General features: G+C 44.6%; 1 protein-coding gene across 1 annotated transcript in view; it reads left to right on the forward strand.

Moving 5' to 3' along the window:
* Positions 1-4,330: 4,330 nt before the first annotated feature.
* glra4a (glycine receptor, alpha 4a) overlaps positions 4,331-23,549 on the forward strand; it is a gene marked incomplete at both ends in the record, with an annotated part of 76,469 nt that continues 57,250 nt past the window's right edge. The window contains one exon of the mRNA XM_084146642.1: positions 4,331-4,398. Within this exon, the coding sequence (XP_084002768.1) occupies positions 4,331-4,398 (68 nt within the window). The remainder of the gene's footprint in view (positions 4,399-23,549) is intronic.

A 23,549-nucleotide genomic window follows, 5' to 3' on the forward strand; every position in this document is an offset into this window, starting at 1 on the left:
ATTTCAAAGTGAAAGGGAGAGAGTGAGGAAGAAAAGGAGAGATAGAGAGAAAGAAAGAACGACTAAGAAAAAGAGAAAGAGTGCGCAAAAGCTTGTGATAGGCAAATGTGAAGCTGACAGTCGCCCACTCATAGCATCAGAATCAAATGCATCTTTAATAGCTGGCTTCATTGCAGAAGGAACAGGCAGATAATTGTCAGACAAACACAAAAAAGGGTGAGAGCTTAATCTGGAGTTTTCTCCCCACTAATAGATTAAAAACATTAGCAAGACATTTATCTCTTTAGGAGGCGTCATGGGCACATGGCGGAATCTGCGGGGAAGATGAATGACTTGAACAGTCCTCGTGAGTGATTTGTCAGGTCGCGCTCATACCCTTTGATCTCCAGTTTACAAACCCATTAATGGATTCCTTTATCACTGACCAAAAGTATGTCGACACCTGCTCGTTGAACATCTCATTTCAAAATCATGGGCATTGATATGGAGTTGGTCCCCCCTTTGCTGCTATAACAGCCTCCAGCTTCTGGGAAGGCTTTCCACTAGATGTTGGAACATTGCTGCGGGGATTGCTTCCATTCAGCCACAAGAGCATTATTGAGGTTCGAGCACTGATGTTGGGCGATTAGGCCTGGCTCCAATTCATCCCAAAGGTGTTCGATGGGTTGAGGTCAGGGCTCTGTGCAGTAAAGTCAAGTTCTTCCACACTGATCTCGACAAACCATTTCTGTATGGACCTCGCTTTGTGCATGGGGGCATTGTCATGCTAAAACAGGAAAGGGCCTTCCCCAAACTGTTGACACAAAGTTGGAAGCACAGAATAATCTAGAATGTAATTGTATGCTGTATCATTAAGATTTCCCTTCAATGGAACTAAGGGGCCTAGCCCGAACCATGAAAAACATCCCCAAACCATTATTCCTCCTCCACCAAACTTTACAGTTGGCACTTTGCATTTGGGGAGGTAGCGTTTTCCTGGCATCCGCCAAACCCAGATTCTTCCGTCGGACTGCCAGATGGTGAAGCGTGATTCATCACTCCAGAGAACGCATTTACACTGCTCCAGAGTCCAATGGCGGCGAGCTTTACACCACTCCAGCTGATGCTTGGCATTGCGCATGGTGATCATAGGCTTGTGTGCGGCTGCTTGGCCATGGAAACCCATTTCATGAAGCTCCTGACGAACAGTTCTCTTGATGACGTTTCTTCCAGAGGCAGTTTTTGCAACCAAGGACAGACAATTTTTACACGCTATGCACTTCAGCACTCGGCGTTCCCATTCTGTGAGCTTGTGTGGCCTACCACTTCGCGGCTGAGCCGTTGTTGCTCCTAGAGGTTTCCACATCACAATAACAGCACTTACAGTTGACCGGGGCAGCTCTAGCAGGACAGAAATTTGACAAACTGACTTGTTGGAAAGGTGGCATCCTATGACGGTGCCACGTTGAAAGTCACTGAGCTTTTCAGCAAGGCCATTCTACTGCCAATGTTTGTCTATGGAGATTGCATGGCTGTGTGCTTCATTTTATACACCTGTCAGCAACGTGTGTGGCTGAAATAGCCAAATCCACTAATTTGAAGGGGTGTCCACATACGTTTATATAGACAGTATGGTGTATTCTTTCACATAGATTAAGTCCATGGAACTTATTATGTGACTAGTTAAGCAAATTGTTACTCCTGAACTTATTTAGGCTTGCCATAACAAAGGGGTTGAATACTTATTTACTCAAGACATTTCAGCTTTTCATTTTTTATTAATTTGTAAAACTAATTAACTAACTATTAATTTCTAAAAACATAATTCCACTTTGACATTATAGGGTATTGTGTGTAGGCCAGTAACAGAACAATCTCAATGTAATCCATTTTAAATTCAGGCTGTAACACAACAAAATGTGGAACAAGTCATGGGGTGTGAATACTTCGGAAAGTACTTTTTCCACATTTTGTTAAGTTACAGCCTTATTCTAAAATGTATTAAATTGTTTTTTCCCCTCATCAATCTACACACAATACTCAATAATGACAAAGCAAAAACAGGTTTTTAGAATGTTTTTTACATAAGTATTCTGACCCTTTACTACTTTGTTGAAGCACCTTTACAACCTAGAGTCTTCTAGGTGCGATTACAACCTAGAGTCTTCTTGGGTATGACCCTACAAGCTTGGCACACATGTATTTGGGGGGTTTCTCCCATTCTTCTCTGAAGATCCACTCAAGCTCTGTCAGGTTGGATGGGGAGCGTTGCTGCACAGCTATTTTCAGGTCTCTCCAGAGATGTTCGATGGGGTTCAAGTCTGAGCTCTGGCTGGGCCACTCAAGGACATTCAGAGACTTGTCCCGAAGCCACTCCTGCGTTGTCTTGGCTGTGTGCTTAGGGTCATTGTCCTGTTGGAAGGTGAACCTTCACCCCAGTCTGAGGTCCTGAGCACTCTGGAGCAGGTTTTCATCAAAGATCTCTCTGTACTTTGTGCTCCGTTCATCTTTGCCTCCATCCTGACAACTCTCCCAGTCCCTGTTGCTGAAAACCAACCCCACACCATTATGCTGCCACCACCATGCTTCACCGTAGGGATGGTACCAGGTTTCCAGACGTGACACTTGGCATTCAGGCCAAATAGTTCAATCTTGGTTTCATCTGACCAGAGATTCTTGTTTCTCATGGTCTGAGAGTCTTTAGGTGCCTTTTGGCAAACTCCAAGCTGGCTGTCATGTGCCTTTTACTGAGGAGTGGCTTCTGTCTGGCCACTCTACCATAAAGGCCTGATTGGTGGAGTGCTGCAGAGATGGTTGTCCTTCTGGAAGATTCTCCCATCTCTACAGAGGAACTCTAGAGCTCTGTCAGAGTGACCATCGGGTTCTTGATCACCTCCCTGACCAAGGCCCTTGTCCCCCAATTGCTCAGTTTGGCCGGGCGGCCAGCTCTAGGAAGAGTCTTGGTGGTTCCAAACTTCTTCCATTTAAGAATTATGGAGGCCACTGTGTTCTTGGGGATCTTCAATGCTGCAGAAATGTTTTGGTACCCTTCCCCAGATCTGTGCCTCGACACAATCCTGTTTCAGAGCTCTACGGACAATTCCTTCAACCTCATGGCTTGGTTTTTACTCTGACATGCACTGTCAACTGTGGGACCTTATATAGACAGGTGTGTGCCTTTCCAAATCATGTCCAATCAATTGAATTTACCACAGGTGGGCTCCAATCAAGTTGTAGAAACATCTCAATTATGATCAATGGAAACAGGATGCACCTGAGCTCAATTTCGAGTCTCATAGCAAATGGTCTGAATACTTATGTAAATAAGGTATTTCTGTTTTTTATTTTTAATACATTTGCTAACTATTCTAAAAACCTGTTTTTGCTTTGTCATTATTGGGTATTGTGTGTAGATTGCAGAGGATTTGTTTTTATTTAACACATTTTAGAATAAGGCTATAATGTAACAAAATCTGAAACAAGTGAAGGGGTGTGAATACTTTCTCAATGCACTGTATTTATTTTCTTGTTTTAGTTGAACCCTAGGTTGATTTGAAACAATAGCTGTTAATGACTTTGCAACTGCTATATATGGGCCTAAATAGTATTATTGATGATATATTACATATAAAGTACGGTTACATTTCATTTGCTCTGTTAAACGTAGTGTACCTACACTTTGTAATGATTTCGATAGCAACAGTGAATCTATTTAGTTATTTAGAGAGCTCTCAATAATCATTCTCACGATAGCACATCGGTACTGGTCAGTGACATATCAAAGCCAAGGGCTCCTCCCTCCTGATGTTTTTATTTCAATAAAAAGGGAGAGAAACGACAGAACCTTTCCCTCTTCCACACTTCCTCTAAAATGAACCCCTCCCCCCCCCTCCCCTCCCCTTAGCTCCCATTCACCTCCCCACCTCCCCTTATATCTCCAACACATAGAGATAATTTCCAGAGCCGTCTATCTTTCTGACAGGCATCACAAAAGGGGCTACTGTCCCTTTAAATCCTCCCCGTTATAATTCCTTGAGCAAGCATCTGGCCATAAAAAAGAGGGAGAAAGAAGGAGAATATAACACACTCCCGCCAAAAACACACGGTGACTCCAGTTCTGCTCGGACGAGTGAAAAATAAAAGCCTATTGTGGATTTGGGATTTGTACAGCCCTCTGTACTTAGTGGGAGGGGGAGAAGTTTATTTTCCCAAAGCCAAGCTCTTTGCAGACTTGCAGAGACGATGCCTTCCTTTTACCTTGTCTCAAAAGCCGCTCAGTGGATTTGGTAGTTGCTCAGATTATTTTTTGCAAGTTATTCCAACGGGAGGGACAGAGAGACTGAGCCAGAGAATGCTCGCACAGCTCATAAGGATTCTGTATGTCTTGTCTTTTTGCTTTTTTCAAGGTGGCTTTATCAGGTAAGAAAGACATTGCATTGCGTGTGGGTTATCTTTCACTGTTATTTGCAGTGGAGTGCATTTGAAGCAGTTTTACTTTTCATATATTCGCTTATCGAGATTATATTACCATATATCAGTTATTGTGCTTCCATTTTGCTGTGAGAATACAAAGGAATAAAAGTTGAAGTTTGGATCAATTGTTGATATAGATCTTGAGACTAACCATGCATTGCTACCTGACTTTTGTATCTTTGGACCTTGGCAAACACATTCTAATATTGGATATTTGAGCCCTACAGCCTTTGTTTAAAAACCCCATCCTTTAAAGGGACATCTTGACAGCTGAGTCAGAAATATAGAGGGAAGAAGTTGACCACTAACAATCGATTTATAATGATCATGTAAACCATGAGGGTAAACATTACTGCAACAATAACTAGCAACAAAAGAGACATGCAAACAATGGAATATTCACAGCACTGTCTCCTTCTTATGCGCAAGTAACAAGTAACATGTGATTCTACCTGGTATGTTACCCTTGTATTAACACAATGCAATGGACCTCTATATCTCACCCATACCTAAACAGATAAGAGAGATAAGAGAGAACCTGTTATGACCTAAACTACCTGTAGAGCATACAGCTGAACTTCTGTTATGTATTTAAGTAGGCAGTGTGGATATATGTATATTGTAACCATTATATAACAATCACCACAACCTGGTAACCTCACCATAACCTGAACCTACTAAACAATTAGTTTTAGTTTTTTTATAACAAATGCCTTCTTCGGAAAAGAGTCCCGAGGAGATTTCTGAAATGGAGAAATGAAATGAGTGTGCCAGCCTGGCAAGTGTGCGATGCTTGATTAATTATCATAGGAAAACAGTGGCATGCTGCTGTCTCTATTCTGTTTAGACATGGTGTCTGGGTTGACAGACACGGAAGAGACGAACAGCTCTCTTTTGCTCTTCCTCTCTCGCTCCATCTTCCCTGCCTTCTGTATTTTTCTCTCTCCCTCTCTTTATCGCTCTCTCCCTCTCTTTAACTCTCTCACTCAGTCGCTCTCCCCCTCCCCATCTCTGTCTCTCTCTCCTTCCCCCTATCCCTCTTCCCCGCCTGCTGTATCTCTCACTCTCCTTGCGTAGCGGAAACTTTTGCAGTGAACGCTTTCCCTATTTCATGCCCTGTCAACCCCAGGTGTGAGCAAGGGAGGGAATTAAGATCTGCATAATCCCACCCCTAGCCTCGACACGCAGTGAACCTCGGGGCTTGAGAGAGCAGCCCTTTAGCCTTGGCAAGCAGGGGAACTGACAGCACCTCCTCAGAGAAATCATCCCAGAAGCCAACCAACCAGGCAGGGAAAGATGGAAAGGGAGACAGAGAAGGGAAGGCGGGCAGAGGATAGGGGAGCAGAGAGAGAGGGAACGCATCCTGTAGGGATGGGGTAAGGGGGGACCTGTGGCTTCTGTGGCTGGGTAACATGGTTGGTTTCTTAGGGACTGACAATCCAGGACATCGAGCAGGGCTCAGTAAATTACACGCTTTGTGATCAGTCATTGTAGAGGAGACTCACAGTAGATGTAGTGTGTGTGTGTGTGTGTGTGTGTGTGTGTGTGTGTGTGTGTGTGTGTGTGAGTGTGTGTGTGTGTGTGTGTGTGTGTGTGTGTGTGTGTGTGTGTGTGTGTGTGTGTGTGTGCGCGTACATGTCTCTGTGTGTGTGTTTACTACACTGCAACCCAACGTGTGGATAAAGACAGACACTGGCACCTATACCGGCATTTAGAAGCCGTAAAACTGCACAGATCCTGCTCCTAGTGCTATTTAGTCAGCAAAGGCCCCAGACTGAGTCGGAGCTGAGCTGGTTTGTGTTCATTATGCACCAAATGGATAGAAACATACTGAAATCGGGAGAGGGACTACCGGGGCTGCAGGTCTGAAATTAGCAACGGGAGTCCTGCTCTGGCCCACTCAGACTACAATATCCCGGTGTCTGTCTTCCGCTCTGAACTGACCAATCTCATCACATGCCCCAGTGAGGGACGACAGGGAACACGAGCGAGGACATACATTTATTAAATATGTACTTAACATGCAAAATGGGGGCAAATAGATTATTCAACTGGATGGTCAGTGACTCAACACTGGATAGTAAACTTCGAGATTCCAGTGTTTTCTTATGAAAATGGGTCAGTGGTCATAACTATGTAAATAAGCGAGGGATTCGGTTGAGCGTGGTCAAGTGGGTGGAACACCCATATCGCACAGAGGGATATCTGAGAGAGCCCAGAGATCTTTTTTTTGCTCATTGGGGGAGTCCTGGTTCCAGTTCAGATAATTTGCTCCTATTCTAGGCCCTCCCTGTCTTCCCTTAATGGGCAGAAGAGATCTGGGTAGGTTTAAAATGGAAGGTGCAGGTAACTGCCAAAATAGTGGAAACACTTGAGTAAATGAGGGATACAAAGTGTATTGAAAGCAGGTGCTTCCACACAGGTGTGATTCCTGAGTTAATTAAGCAATTAACATCACATCATGCTTCGGGTCATGTATAAAAATGTTGGGCAGGCCATTATTTGGCCTACTATGGCTATGCCCCCATAGGATGACAATGCATCCATCCACAGGGCAAAAGTGGTCACAATGGTTTGATGAGCCTGAAAACGAGGTAAACCATATGCCATGGCCGTCTCAGTCACCAGCTCTCAACCCAATTGAACACTTATGGGAGGTTCTGGAGCGGCCTGATACAGCAATTTCCACCACCACCAACAAAACACCAAATGATGGCGTCGCATCCCTCCAATAGAGTTCCAGACACTTGTAGAATCTATGTTAAGGTGCTGTTCTGGCTCATGGTGGCCCAACCAATGATTTATATATACACTAGATGACTGATAGGGGGCGCTGTGTTGAAGCCACCGTACCTCCATGAATCACAGTCCTGCTGCTAGAAAGATGTTTGGGTACAGTGGTTCATGAACAACAATATAAACGCAACATGCAAACATTTCCAAAAGAAATCTGAGTTACAGTTCATATAAGGAATTTATTAGGCCCTAATCTATGGATTTCACATGACTGGGCAGGGGCACAGCTATGGGTGGGCCTTGGAAGGCATAGGCCCACTCACTTGGGATCCAGGCCCACCCACTGGGGAGCCAGGCCCAGCCAATCAGAATTATTTTTTCCCCACAAAAGGGCTTTTTTACAGTCAGAAATACTCCTCAGTTTCATCAGCTGTCAGAATGGCTGGTCTCAGACTGTCCCGCTGGTGAAGAAGCTGGATGTGGAGGTCCTGGGCTGGTGTGGTTACACGTGGTCTGCGGTTGTGAGGCCGGTTGGACGTACTGCCAAATTCTCTAAAATGACATTGGAGGTGGCTTATGGTAGAGAAATGAACATTCAATTCTCTGGCAACAGCTCTGGTGGATATTCCTGCAGTCAGCATGCCAATTGCATGCTTCCTCAACTTGAGACATCTGTGGCATTGTGTTGTGTGACAAAACTGCACATTTTAGAGTGGCCTTTTATTGTCCCCAGGACAAGGTGCACCTGTGTAATGATCATGCTGTTTAATATAGCTTCTTGATATGCCACACCTGTCAGGTGAATGGATTAGCTTGGCAAGGGAGAAATGCTCACTAACAGTGATTTAAACAAATCTGTGCACAAAATTTGAGAGAACCACGCTTTTAGTGCGAATGGAAAATGTCTGTGATCTTTTATATCAGCTCATGAAACATGGGACCAACACTTTACATTTTGCAATTATATCTTTGTTCAGTATACATGAAGAGAAAAATGTCTTGTTAATAATTAAGGCCCTGATTCCGACCTGAGTTAAGCGTACGTAAATGGAACGTAATTCCCTTTCCATGCACTGTTCTCTTTATGCGTATTCTGACCTTAAGCATGAGAATAGTGTGCTGTTCACCTACTATTAGTTTTGGGTGGAGATCAAATAAATTAAGGTGTGGCGGAGGTGTGTCTACAGATACGCCTTATTCTGACCTTGACTTAATTCCCTAATAATTCCACCAACTTTATGCGCAAGGAAACCATGAATATCGTCTAGCAAACCTACCGGTTCCAAGTGGGAAAAGCATCTACTTGATTTTTTTCTGATAGAAATAACAACATTCTCCAGGCACTGTAATTTACAACTTGATAAGGGAATTGTAAATATTAATGACACTTGTTTTAGTTAGGCTATAATTTACCTTATAATCGATGGAGACAAATGTGAAAACAGTCATATGGCTGAAAACTGAAGCATATCAACATATCAACTTTTCCACAGTAAGTTTATGAAATGCTGTGCCATTATGCAGAATTTCAATTGTACAACCTTTTAACTTGCAGGGATGGGCACTATCGAATATATTAATTATAGGCTACCCCGACTTTCTCTGTTTACTATTTCTATTATGTTAAATATTAGCCACTATGAGTATCGTCAGTTGGCCTAATAACAACACATATTCAACTGCCAATTTACTGTTAGTTCCCTTCAGTTGTTATAGCCTACATTATCATTCCATTTCATTACATTGTTTTGTTAACCTTCATTTGCTTCCTCTGTAAACACCATCACTGCCATGTGGTTGTTGCTGAGGATCATTAGTAACAATTGATCATAGAAAGACTTGCAGGCTAATTAAATCATAGAGTGGAGAGCAGACCAAGGCATAACAGTTTGAACCCAACGCGTGGTGCAATACTTGGCTGTGTCATCACACAGTTCCATGGTTAGTGCCGGCAATAGACAAGGGTATAGCCTACTATTGTACACTATTCTCCCTATTATATTGTATGTCTGAGAAGTGCGTAGGAAAGGCATGTGTAAGAAAGGCATTGTTTCCTAAGTCTGAATCAGGGCCTATGTGTACGAGGGGACAGATTTTTTCTTAAATTTGTCTGAAGGTTTATTGACACCGAAACGTTGGTATTAGATTAATTGAATCTGAGGAGCATTAAGATCAGAAATGTGCTGGAGTTTAGGTCTCATTGTCTTACTTTTCTTACCATTTGGGGAGTTTTTCACTTCTTTTCCAAAAACACAGTCAGAATAGAGTAATGAGGAGATGTTTTGGGGAAAAGGAGGAATGTCAAATAGTAAAATAGGGGGTGCTTATATTTGTCCTCTTTCACAATTGCATAACCTGTACAAGTGTGTGATGTGAAATGGAACTTAGTTTTTTGTATATCCCACTCCCCCTGAGACACCCTCGGAGAGGGGGATCACGGCCAGGGATAAGCCATTATTGACGGCAATCCTGGAGCAATTAGGGTTAAGTGCCTTGCTCAAGGGCAGATCGACAGATTTTTCACCTAGTCGACTCTGGGATTGGAACTTTCGGTTTCGATTACTGGCCCAACGCTCTAACCCAGTGTTTCCCAAACTCGGTCCTGAGGACCCCAAGGTGTGCACGTTTTGGTTTTTGCCCTAGTACTACACAGGAGATTCAAATAATCAAAGCTTGATGATTAGTTGATTATTTGAATCCGCCGTGTAGTGCTAGTGCAAAAAACAAAACGTGAAATGCTGCTCTAACCACTCTTAAATTTCACCTCTGTTGAAACCATATTGAGTCAATGTTTGTCTATGTGGCTCATCATTCGTTGACGGGCAACAGAGATCTTGGACAGCCATCTGTCATTATCTATCATTTTTTACCTGTATCAAAAGTTGAAATGAGTTAAATGGATCCATAATGCATTCTTCACACATTTCATCCATGGCCAGGTAGCCGGGCACTAGATAACAGCTTCAAAATTCATTCACTTCTGATTTCAGTCAGACATATATTCCTTTGGATAGACTACCATTTATGCCCTGTGCACATAGTTGTCTGAGGGTGTTTACCAGCAGCGTATTTATTTAAGCTCAATAGCCCGCCATCCAGCCAGACAGAATCCGCACTCATTTCGTACAGAACAAACAAACTTTTCCCTCTACTGTCTATATTTGTTTTGTCACCTGGGCGGCTTTAGGCAAACAGGGTGAATGAGCACACAAACCCATGGCATACATTCAAGCATACATTGCAGCTTCCTCTTTGCCAGGGCTCACTTGAAAAACGGATTCCTGTCTCATTGGGACTTACCTAGTTCAATAAAGGATAAAAAATGCAAAACGTGGTCATGGAAACCAAAGAATGGGTACTAGGACACAGACTCAAACGGATGGTTCTCAGCCCATTTCACCCGGCACCTCGTCTGACCTTTACCACGTCCTTAGCATGAGATGAAATGTGCATAACAACCTCCTTTTGTCCACAACTGAAGGATAAGGGATTGGTAAAAACAGATCACTGAGATCTGACTTTGAGAGTATGTGGGGCTGAGAGGTACAGTAGCCTAGGATCCACACTGAATATCACTCTGTCTGTGTCTGGAATAAGGGGTGTTTTGCAAAACTAATGTGTCAGTGATTGGATCACCTTCAATCATTGCAAAGAAGACTAATCTGACCTGCTATAACTTAGCTAATTCTAAATGTCCCTCTATTGAAGCAAGCCAAGATTGAATAAATTAAGTGGAATGAGTATTCCATTTCCATTTGCAACACAGGTAAAGGGGCCAATTCTGTAATATCTCCTTGTCAAGCACATCACCTCACATGGACAGTAACAACTTTTTTTTTCACCCAACTTTTTCCCTGAGAGAGGATTGACACTACAGATTTTTACCTTGTAGTAACCCTTGCCTACTACTTCCCCGGGCTAGTGTGGCAAAGTTGACAAAGTGCCATTTCTCCACTGTCAGGCCCCAAACCCCGAGCCAAACCCAGAGCCAGTGAATAAAGCGCCCATCATGAAGTGTAACCGATGCAGATGATGGGAGCCCAGTGTAAACCTTTAATCTTTCATTCCTGACAGTCCCCCTAATGATTAAGGTTGCATCCCAAATGGAACCCTATTCCCTATTATAGTGCATGCTATGGGCTCTGGTCAAAAGTAGTGCACTGTAAAGGGAATAAGGTGCCATTTCGGACGCAATCTTAGACAGCAGTCGGCTAGAAGTCATCAATTTGCAGCGTTGTCCGCTGGTCGGGATCGGAACCGGAGAGAGTCCTGGTCTGTGCCCTAAACAGCACCCTATTCCCTATAAAGTGCACTACTCACCACCCATAGGGCTCTGGTCAAAATAGAGTCGACGATTATCAGAGAGGAAGAGAAAGGAAGGGAAAAAGATATGCTGCTCCATGCTAATGCTGAGTGAAATAATGACTTCTTTTTTTGCGCAGTGTGAGAGAGGTATCTGATAAAGAGGTAAGACAGTCTTATTGCAGTCACAAGACACACTAATTTGAATGCTGACAGTGTTTCCCAACGCTCTATCTTTGACGACCACAAGCCGTTTCACATATTTGCACACCTGGGTTGTGTTCATTAGGGCATTTTACATGAACAGATATGTAAAATGATTGGTGTTCCCCCTGCAGTGTTTCCTAAACCCTGCCGTATGACACAATCTTCTATCAACACACAGACAGTCACAGCCTCTCCTTGTACTAACATAGGAGTCATTACAACCGTCTCGTATTAGCCCATACCATTCCATACTGTCTCATTACGAACACCAATGGCCAGCATATAGGCTACCTGAGGGAATCCATGGAATCTGTACTCTCTCGCTCCCAATGATGGATATTGCCTTTTATTGACTAAGTAGCACTCCAGCCAAGTTCATTGCTGCAAGTCATTATGTTCACTGCAATTGGGGACATGTAGTTGGGCCATTACAAAGCCTTTCGTGTTATTAAGCCCACACCATATAGCCTGGTAGATAGGCTACCAGAGGAACGAGAGAGAGAGGGAGAGGGTTGGGGAAGGAGAGAGGCAGAGGGGGAAAAGAGAGAAAGAGGGTGAGAGAGAAAGATAGACATATCCATTATCCTGAGGAAGCTGCATGCTCAAAGAGTGAAGCCACAACCACAGGGCCCTGCACCCCCAGGGTCCATCGATCCATCGACACAATCAATGCTCCTGCACCCCCAGGCGCCAAGGGTCCATTCTCGGATGGTAAAAAGTTCAATGTCAATTGATTGTCATGTTAACTTGTTTAGCCCTAACGACACAATGAAGCTGTCTTCAACCGGGGTGGGCAATCTCATCCACAGAGGGCTTTTGTCATGGAAGGGTTACGTTCCTAAATGTTATTCAAGGAGTGTGTGTGGATCTAGGAATTTACGCTGAGTGTACAAAACATTAGGAACATGACATAGGCTGACCAGGTGAAAGCTATGATCACTTTTTGATGTAACTTGTTCAATCCACTTCAATCAGTGTAGATGAATGGGAGGAGACAGGTTAAAGAAGGAATTTTAAGCCTTGAGACAATTGAGACATGGATTGTGTATGTGTGCCATTCAGAGGGTGAATGGGCAAGACAAAATATTTAAGTGCCTTTGAACGGGGTATGGTAGTAGGTGCCAGGCGCACCGGTTTGAGTGTGTCAAGAACTGCAACGCTGCTGGGTTTTTCATGCTCAACAGTTTCCTGTGTCTCAAGAATGGTCCACCACTCAAAGGACATCCAGCCAACTTAATACAACTGTGGGAAGTATTGGAGTCAACATGGGCTAGCATCCTTGTGGAATGCTTTCACACCTTGTAGAGTCCATGCCCCGACGAATTGAGGCAGTTCTGAGGGCGAAAGGGGGTGCAACTCAATATTCCTAATGTTTTGTCCACTCAATGTATATATAAAACTTTGCCACTGATTCAATTAATCATATTCTGACCCAATACCTTTATTTGCATCATTGGTATATCTGGTTGGTAGATCTGGTTGGCCCCAAACCGGCCTTTGCTGGATAAGATTTAATATATTTGATGAGACAATACATGGTTGGAGAACAAAAATGCACTCATACTGGCTGCCTTCAGGTTTGTACATGTCATTACTTCTGCATATATATTTTCCCTGTAACTTATCATTCGTGTACTGTACATGCAATTACTTCTGCCTATATATTTTCCCAGGGAAGAGAAAACTCACTGCGAGCACCACCAATGAATACCTGAATTTCATGAGGGAGACCTAGGCCTCCTACCTGGAGACACTTGAGGCCCAGCGTCAGCAGCAGGATCAGCACTTCAATCATCTGCTTGAAGATGAGGCAGCAGCCAGCGCAGCAGACAGGACATCCAGGGCTGCGGAGATGGCCCAGACCGCCTCGTTTAACAACAGCTTCATAGCTGTATTTGGACAGTTTATCCAAGCCATAAAAGGATGTCAGACAGCAGCAGCAGACATGCCACTAGACTAAACTGGCTGAAGTTCATTGCTGCCCAGGAACAAAAATTAAAGGATAGCACAAAATAGCCCGGTTAACTCCAGCACATTTTGCCAGTCAACGAGGATCACAATAATGTCGCTGTCGAAGTGTGTCATCGGTTGCTGTCTTAATATCATCACTAGCAGTTTTCCCGCTAATTAAACCAAGGCTAGTTTGTGCTGGTTCTGGCACGACCCAGTTCCTCTAGTGCAGAATTTCCCAAACTCGGTCCTCAGGACCCCAAGGTGTGCACGTTTTGGTTTTTGCCCTAACACTACACAGTTGATTCAAATTATCAAAGCTTGACGATTAGTTTATTATTTGAATCAGCTGTTTAATGCTAGGGCAAAACCCAAAACATACACCCCTTGAGGTCCAAAGATCCGAATTTGGGAAACCCTGCTCTAGTGGAATTGCGCCATTAAAATGCTAACCCTCTGGCACCGTATGACCAATCTGCACGAAACTTGATATGTGGCATCTATGGACAAAGGTCTCTCAATGCAATACTTTCCAGACTAGTACCTCAAACAACATGGTCGCTATTGACCCAAAAAAATTCACATGGGTGTGGTCTGGCACATAAATGCATATAAATCAGTCAAGGATATTTGTATTGTAACAAAATTTGGTACACATGTTGCAAACACTGTCAAGACTCAACACATAACATTAATATTGACCACATGGTGGCGCTATAACAGGCACATATTTATATATCTTGATCTGTTTGACTCAGTGATGAAATTTGGCACACATGCTCAGGGACATGAGTCTAGCTAACCCACACAATATTTCAGACACCACTGGCCAGATTTTGACGAAACTTAGGTGAATCATGCGCCTTGCTATAGAGATCACCATTTACAAAATCACACTGATTGGCCCAAGGGGGGCTGCTATAGTAATCAACTGCATGTACATTAGACATGAGTCTAGCTAACCCACACAATATCTCAGACACCACCGGCCCGATTTTGATTAAACTTGGATGAATAATGCGTCATGCCATAGAGATCCATCATTTACAATATTACATTGATTGGCCCAAGGGGGGTACTGCATCATTCGTGGGGGACAACATGTTTACTGTTGCCTTGTTACTATTGAAGCCATTATAGCACATGGGAATGTATGAAACTTACTCTTCAGCCTGAAGTGTCCCCACTTGGCTAGCTTACAATTCCACATACTTTTGTGCAGTGTGTATGCTAAGTGTGACCCTGATTTGCTATAATGTGGTTACTGAATTCGATTTTGAAAGATGAACGTTGGCCAAGGTCTGATAGTATGGAAATGTGTCAGTGCAGGTAGAATCCTTCCAAGGAGAGGAGAAGAGGAGGATAAATCCTCAGCTAAGATGAAACACTGTGAGAGGGAAGGGGTGGAACTGAGTTGACAGCTATAGAAATGTTAACTGAAGTCATGAGGTCAACATTTCAGTTTAACCTTGCGTTGGTCGGTCAAAATAGACGAGAGAATTCTGAATTCAGAAGTACTGTTATAGAAGGTTGGTCAGGAAATGATTGATGAGACGGCGCTTCTTGCACTGCCTAAATGAACAACTGTCTTGACTCGTACAGCCAGTGGAGCAAGAAAACGTCTGGTTCGTAGCTAGATCTCTTCCTTCAAGGGATTTTTGACACTGTGCTGCTTCTTCCTCTTTGGGAATCTCTCTCTCTCTCTCTCTCTCTCTCTCTCTCTCTCTCTCTCTCTCTCTCTCTCTCTCTCTCTCTCTCTCTCTCTCTCTCTCTCTCTCTCTCTCTCTCTCTCCTCTCTCTCTCTCTCTCTCTCTCTCTCTCTCTCTCTCTCTCTCTCTCTCTCTCTCTCTCCTCTCTCTCTCTCTCTCTCTCTCTCTCAGCAAAGCAGTCTTGAGAGAGGGGGAGGGGGTGGTTTGTGGAGGGGATGGGGGGTGGGATGTCAACTGCGCTCGTCAGATAACACAATGGTAGAGCACGGTGGGCCCCGCTCCTCTCGAGCAGCATGAAATGAGAGCAAGCTGTTGCCGGCACACACGGGAGCCTGTGTAATTCCTCGCAACGCCACATAAATTAGCAGGACTGGTTTCAGGGAAAATCTCCACAACCCTTGACTCCATCCAGCCTGCTACTTCAAGAGCACATTAAATCCAATAGTTCTAATCACAACCGTGCCACGTCAAGTAGCAAAGGCTGACTTGTGCACTGACCTCGCTACTGAAGCTAGCTTTTACACAGGAAGTGTGTTCTAACTTTTTATAAACTTTGTTTTAATACGAAAAAATGTGAGTTCTCCATTCCTTAAAAAAAGGTATACTGATTCGGACATCCGAAACAACATATACAGTACACATACTAACCCAGCGCTGACACACCGGACAAATAATCTATCATTATGAAATCTTACTGGGAATTCAGTATTTGTGGGTTTAAACATTGAGCATGTGTCCAGACAAACTCACAAACAAATTCATGCACTTCGATCCAGCAATTTGTTTTTACTTTACTTAATTTAGCAAATATTTTCTTAATCTGATTGGTTAAGGCTTGTAAGTAAGCAATTCACAGTAAGGTCTACACCTGTTGTATTCGGAACATGTGACAAATACAATTTGATAGGATTTGATTTGATCCTTCTAGAAGCCTGCTACCATACTGTATGTGCACAGAGCAGGGTTGTGTTCAGTATGGCACGCAACAGAAAACGTTGTAAATGAGCGTTGATTATTGGACTCCTGGTGGTCCCTCCTTGTTTCATTAAGTTTTCTTCCGTTTGATGCCTAACGAACACGACCCTGCTCACCCTTCCCTTACGTTACTGTTTTAGGCATGCATGGCCATGCTGTCTTCATGTTTCTGTTCGCTGCTCTGGCACCCCAATGGTGGAACAAGCTCCCTCATGACGCCAGGACAGCGGAGTCACTGACCACCTTCCGGAGACACTTGAAACCCTACCTCTTTAAGGAATACCTGGGATAGTATAAAAGTAATCCTTCTACCCCCCACAAAAATAAATAAATAAATAAACATATATACAAAAAATATAAAAAATTATTTTAAAAAAAGATTACAAAAAATATATATATATATATAAAACAAATGAAAATTATAAATATACTCTAAAAATTAGGAATTAAAAGATAAATAACATAACAATTAAAAATAGGAAAGTGGTTGTCCCACTGGCTATCATAAGGTGAATGCACCAATTTGTAAGTCGCTCTGGATAAGAGCGTCTGCTAAATGACGTAAATGTAATGTAAATGTATTGTTTATCTGAGCACAGCATAGCGGGCCCACAGCTTCCTCCCCAGTGCAGTATCTCTTTTATCGGGCAAACAGAAGCAGATTGGGCCCCTGCCGTTTGTCCTTGGTTGCATCCAAAATGGCACCCTATTCCCTATATAGTGCACTACTTTTGACCAAGGCCCATAGAGTGTCCCATAGGGCTTTGGTATTGCACTATTTAGGGAATAAGATGCCATTTGGGACATATCCCTTGTTTTCACTCTCACTTTGATGCTTGACCACTGTCTGAGGCTCCCCCCATTCATCTGTCTGGCCCCCATTAGATGCCCAGCACATCGTTATGCTGTGGGGACGTGGCCAAATCGCTGACTGACGAGTGGCACCGACTGCCTATTGGCTGGAGGGCCATTTGCCTTTCATTAAGGGGGCGTATCATTTGATTGTTGGATAAACAAGTCGTAGATATTAACTGATGGCACTGTGTGGTTGGTACTTTTTTACTGCAACAATCCCTGGAGATATTTATCTACACAAAGTTTTTCTTAATGTCTTCAGGTCATGAGGAAAGCACACATGCATGCACACACTCACAATGGGATTAGCTATATGCCATTGTCCTGTACTTTACTGCACTTGTCGGTCCTTAAATAGAAAAGCGTGTCCACATCTCTTTGTACTCAGCATGTATCATGCCCAGAGCAACAGAGGAATCAAGTGGACTGTGGCATGGCAATGCTGCAGTGTGTGTGTGTGTGTATGTGTGTGTGTGTGTGTGTGGTGTGTGTGTGTGTGTGGTGTGAGAGGTGGTGCCAGTTTGCAAACAGAAGGCACTCCACACAAAAGAGGACTTATCCTCTGGACAACTATACGAGTGGGCACGAGCTCTCTGCTGGAGTTTGACCAGTCAGTGAGTGAGGATTATACTGTTCAGGAGTGGAGCCAGTCTTTCCACTCGGTTGGCTGATTCACACTATAGGGCCGACCCGAACCATACCGTACTGGCTCAGATTTTTTTTTTTATGTAGTCCTTTCCTGCATGGTTCCAGCAACTATGGTGGATGCGTAACCAGGCCAGCCCGGTACAGCTCAGTTTGGCCCTTTTGTGTGAATCAGGCATCAACACATAATACCATAGAGAATCACGAACCAATGGGACAACATGAGAGAAAAGGCAAACCCAATAGTACCTATAGGACACAATGGTTCCATTTCTAGCCGTTTTCTTTGTAAATGTATTCCATCACCCCTCTGTCCTCCCCTGCTTTATCAGCAACTGGCAAAATAAAAATATTTCCAAAAAAAACAAAGACAATATAATTTTTTCCTCAGACGGGGCTCATAGGATTCCTAGTGTTTTCTGGGTGTTGCATTAACGGGAATTCCAATTAGTCACCGGGTTGCAGGAAGCTGTCGACTGATGTGTGTTTGTGTGTGTTTGCGTGCGTGCTGGGCTCCATATGTCTCCTCTATCAGGCTGAAAGGGATCTCAGAAGGCTGCCACAGATAGTGGAGCAGAGTTGGGAAGCGTTCAGTAGGCATGAAATGGGAGAAAACATTTGAGATACCATCCATCTGAAAGCTCATTTTGGTTTTGAATATGAAGACGTTTCTACCTGTATGTGCTTACTGAATGTGACCTAGCTGAACTAATCTACTTTAGGTGTTGTTGTGTTTCATATTTAAAAAACATCTTGATGGCAAAGGCTCATGTGTGGATCCTTCTAGATTGGCTATACTTTCATAGTGTTGAGGAGTTTGTGGTTTATTTTTGCTAGTACTTTTTCTGGTTTAAACAACACAATCCATGTCTGGCTTTAGACTAAGATGTTGTTCTCATTAGAACTGACTCTTGAATAATGAATAGTTGTTGGTAGTAATGCAAGATTCTTCCTGAAAAAGCAGCTCGGTAATTTTATGGAAGGCAACAAAAATCTCAAATGTTATGGGGTTTTCTTGACAATGGCTATGAGGGTGTGAAAACATGTATCTCTGATAGCCTCAGAGATTATTTTTATTTTTTTATTTTTTTTATAGATGCTAACCGTATCTAATTAGACATACAGTATGCATCGTCATATGCAGATTTTCAAAGGTGCTTGTTAACTCATGCAAATGATAATCCAGGATTGCGATCAACTTTATTTCGATGGAACAGTATGGCCTCCCTTGTGTGTATTACATAAACTCTCTCTCTCTCCATTGGAGCAGCAGAGTCTCAGGTTTTGTTAGGACAATGGAAAGTGTTCACATGCAGTCTGTGTTAACTGTTACTGTGCATCTGTCCTGTCTCAGAAGAGGAAACACTCCTGCCAGGGTTTGTACACAGTCAAATGCAGCATTAAATGCATGGGTGATATGGAAAACGAGCAACACACACACACACACGCACGCACGCACACACGCACACACGCACACACACACACACACACACACACACACACACACACACACACACACACACACACACACACACACACACACACACACACACACACACACACACAGCTTGTCTTACTATACTGTATTTGTGAGGACTTTTTGGGGAACAACAATTGATTCCCTAAACCTAACCCTAAACCTAAACCTAACCCTAACCCTAACCCTAACCCCTAACCCCTAACCCCTAACCCTAACCTCTAACCCTAAACCTAACCACTAACCCTAAACCTAACCCTAAACCTAAACCTAAACAATCCATAACCACTAACCATAAACCTAACCCTAAACCTAACCGCTAACCATAATTCTAACCCCTAAAATAGCCCTTTTACAAGTGAGAACAGTCCGCACTTCTCTGAATTTTAGTTGGTTTACTATTCTTGTGAAGACTTCTGGTACTCACAAGTATAGTTAAACGTGTACACACACACACACACACACACACACACACATAATCTCTGGCAGGCTCAACTCCAGTTTAGCCTCTTTCCACCACTGTCTGTCTGCCTCTGGTCATCCTGTTGAACCAGAGAGACCAGGGGCCATGCCTTTGGTGTTCCTTTCCCTCTCTCACTCTCCTGGCCAAAATGTGGGTCATACCCAGTGTGTGTGTGTGTGTGTGTGTCCATATCTCTATATTTCTCTCTGTGTGCATCTACTCTCTCTATGTCTATGCGTCAGCTTGTCTCTGTCTGGGTGTCTGTCTGAGTTACCATGTGTGCATATCCTGCTGAGCCCCTGTTATCCAGAGCGGCAGACCCCGTAGGGCTGTGTCCACATTGGTTTAAGGCACCTTGGTCTGTAATTGGGGCCAAGCGCCCGTTGACTCACCCACCCCTGCTGGGACGTTGGTTCGCCGCAGTCTGGGTTGACTGTAAATGGGCCTCAGTCCCTGGGGCATGGAGGTTGGGGGGGGGGGGGGGGGGCACCTCACTTCCACCTCTCCGCCAAGAAAGCATCTGAGGAGGGCTAAACTAACAACCCTGTGACTCAGCCGGGTAATGACCAAACAGAAGAGCCAGGTCTAACGGCAGCTAGTGCTCCTCTGCTATCAGGCCAAGTGATTACCAATGAGACTGATGGGAGCTAACACCCCCATTCATATTCATACTGGCTCAGATGGCAAGTGGAAGACATTTATCATCTCACTCAAGCAGACTGCGCTTGCGTACCAAATGGCACCCTATTCCCTATACACTACTTTTACAAAAGTGGTGCACTATGTAGGGGAAATGGTGCCATTTGGGTCATACCCTGCAGATTTTGATTATACAGTAGGTGTTCTGTGTGTAGACTCCTCCTGTGGGATTGTGTGGGATTTCCGGGCAGGTGAGAGTTCCCAATGGGATTTGAAACAGAGGTGGCGTCTTGTCAGTGGTGGGAAGACGCACACTGGGAGAGAATCTGCGCTGACACACACACATACACGCTCACACACACCAGCAAACACACACATGCGCATGCGCATGCACACACACACACACACACACACACACACACACACACACACACACACACACACACACACACACACACACACACACACCCAACATACACACCTAACCACACACACACGCAGTAACTTCATTATCTAACCCAATTACCAATCCAGTTAGCTTGCACCGAAAATCCAATCTTACTCCTCTCTAAATGCTGCATTTCATTACCTTGACTAGATCAATAACATGAAACGCCCTGCTTCTTTGATCAATGAGATTATACTGACGACGTTTGAACACATCTGCTTTGCATACAGCAAGGTTAGTGAAAACACGGGCGTAAAGGACAACATCAACCCCAACATCTGCTGTAAATGTTGCATTTACATTTACATTTACGTCATTTAGCAGACGCTCTTATCCAGAGCGACTTACAAATTGGTGCATTCACCCTATAGCCAGTGGGATAACCACTTTACATTTTTTTTTTTTTTTTTTTTTTTTTTTTTTGGGGGGGAGAAGGATTACTTGATCCTATCCCAGGTATTCCTTAAAGAGGTGGGGTTTCAAATGTCTCCGGAAGGTGGTGAGTGACTCCGCTGTCCTGGCGTCGTGAGGGAGCTTGTACCACCATTGGGGATGAGTTGTAGGGGTTTAATGGCACAGGCAGGGAGCCCAGCCAACAGCGAGTTGCAGTAATCCAGACGGGGGATGACAAGTGCCTGGATTAGGACCTGTGCCGCTTCCTGTGTAAGGCAGGGTCGTACTCTCCGAATGTTGTAGAGCATGAACCTGCAGGATCGGGTCACCGCCTTGATGTTAGCGGAGAACGACAGGGTGTTGTCCAGGGTCACGCCAAGGCTCTTCGCACTCTGGGAGGAGGACACAACGGAGTTGTCAACCGTGATGGCGAGATCATGGAACGGGCAGTCCTTCCCCGGGAGGAAGAGCAGCTCCGTCTTGCCAGGGTTCAGCTTGAGGTGGTGATCCGTCATCCATACTGATATGTCTGCCAGACATGCAGAGATGCGATTCGCCACCTGGTTATCAGAAGGGGGAAAGGAGAAGATTAGTTGTGTATCGTCAGCGTAGCAATGATAGGAGAGGCCATGTGAGGATATGACAGAGCCAAGTGACTTGGTGTATAGGGAGAAAAGGAGAGGGCCTAGAACTGAGCCCTGGGGGACACCAGTGGTGAGAGCAAGTGGTGCGGAGACAGCTTCTCGCCACGCCACTTGGTAGGAGCGACCGGTCAGGTAGGACGCAATCCAGGAGTGAGCCGCGCCGGAGATGCCCAGCTCGGAGAGGGTGGAGAGGAGGATCTGATGGTTCACAGTATCAAAGGCAGCAGACAGGTCTAGAAGGACAAGAGCAGAGGAGAGAGAATTAGCTTTAGCAGTGCGGAGAGCCTCCGTGACACAGAGAAGAGCAGTCTCATTTGAATGACCAGTCCTGAAACCTGACTGGTTTGGATCAAGAAGGTCATTCTGAGAGAGATAGCAAGAGAGTTGGCTAAAGACGGCACGCTCAATAGTTTTGGAAAGAAAAGAAAGAAGGGATACTGGTCTGTAGTTGTTGACATCAGTGGGATCGAGTGTTGGTTTTTTGAAAAGGGGTGCAACTCTCGCTCTCTTGAAGACGGAAGGGACATAGCCAGCGGTCAAGGATGAGTTGATCAGCGAGGTGAGGTAGGGGAGAAGGTCACCGGAGATGGTCTGGAGAAGAGAGGAGGGGATGGGGTCAAGCGGGCAGGTTGTTGGGCGGCCTGCAGTCACTAGTCGCAAGATTTTATCTGGAGAGAGAGGGGAGAAAGAAGTCAAAGCATAGGGTAGGGCAGTGTGAGCAGGACCAGCAGTGTCATTAGACTTAACAAACGAGGATCGGATGTCGTCAACCTTCTTTTCAAAGTGGTTGACGAAGTCATCCACAGAGAGGGAGGAGGGGGGGGGGTGGGGGGGAGTATTCAGCAGTGAGGAGAATGTGGCAAAGAGCTTCCTAGGGTTAGAGGCAGATGCTTGGAATTTAGAGTGGTAGAAAGTGGCCTTAGCAGCAGAAACAGATGAAGAAAATGTAGAGAGGAGGGAGTGAAAAGATGCCAGGTCGGCAGGGAGTTTAGTTTTCTTCCATTTCCGCTCAGCTGCCCGGAGCTCTGTTCTGTGAGCTCGCAATGAGTCATCAAGCCACGGAGCTGGAGGGGAGGACCGAGCCGGCCGGGAGGATAGGGGACACAGGGAGTCAAAGGATGCAGAAAGGGAGGAGAGGAGGGTTGAGGAGGCAGAATCAGGAGATTGGAGGGAGAAGGATTGAGCAGAGGGAAGAGATGATAGGATGGAAGAGGAGAGAGTAGTGGGAGAGAGAGAGCGAAGGTTGCGGCGGCGCGTTACCATCTGTGTAGGGGCAGAGTGAGTAGTGTTGGAGGAGAGCGAGAGAGAAAAGGATACAAAGTAGTGGTCGGAGACATGGAGGGGAGTTGCAGTGAGATTAGTAGAAGAGCAACATCTAGTAAAGATGAAGTCAAGCGTATTGCCTGCCTTGTGAGTAGGGGGGGACGGTGAGAGGGTGAGGTCAAAAGAGGAGAGGAGTGGAAAGAAGGAGGCAGAGAGAAATGAGTCAAATGTAGACGTAGGGAGGTTGAAATCCCCCAAAACTGTGAAGGGTGAGCCATCCTCAGGAAAGGAACTTATCAAGGCGTCAAGCTCATTGATGAACTCTCCAAGGGAACCTGGAGGGCGATAGATGACAAGGATATTAAGCTTAAATGGGCTAGTGACTGTGACA

The sequence above is a fragment of the Coregonus lavaretus genome (genome assembly GCF_964263955.1).
Source record: "Coregonus lavaretus genome assembly, chromosome: 29".
NCBI classification, from domain to species: domain Eukaryota; kingdom Metazoa; phylum Chordata; class Actinopteri; order Salmoniformes; family Salmonidae; genus Coregonus; species Coregonus lavaretus.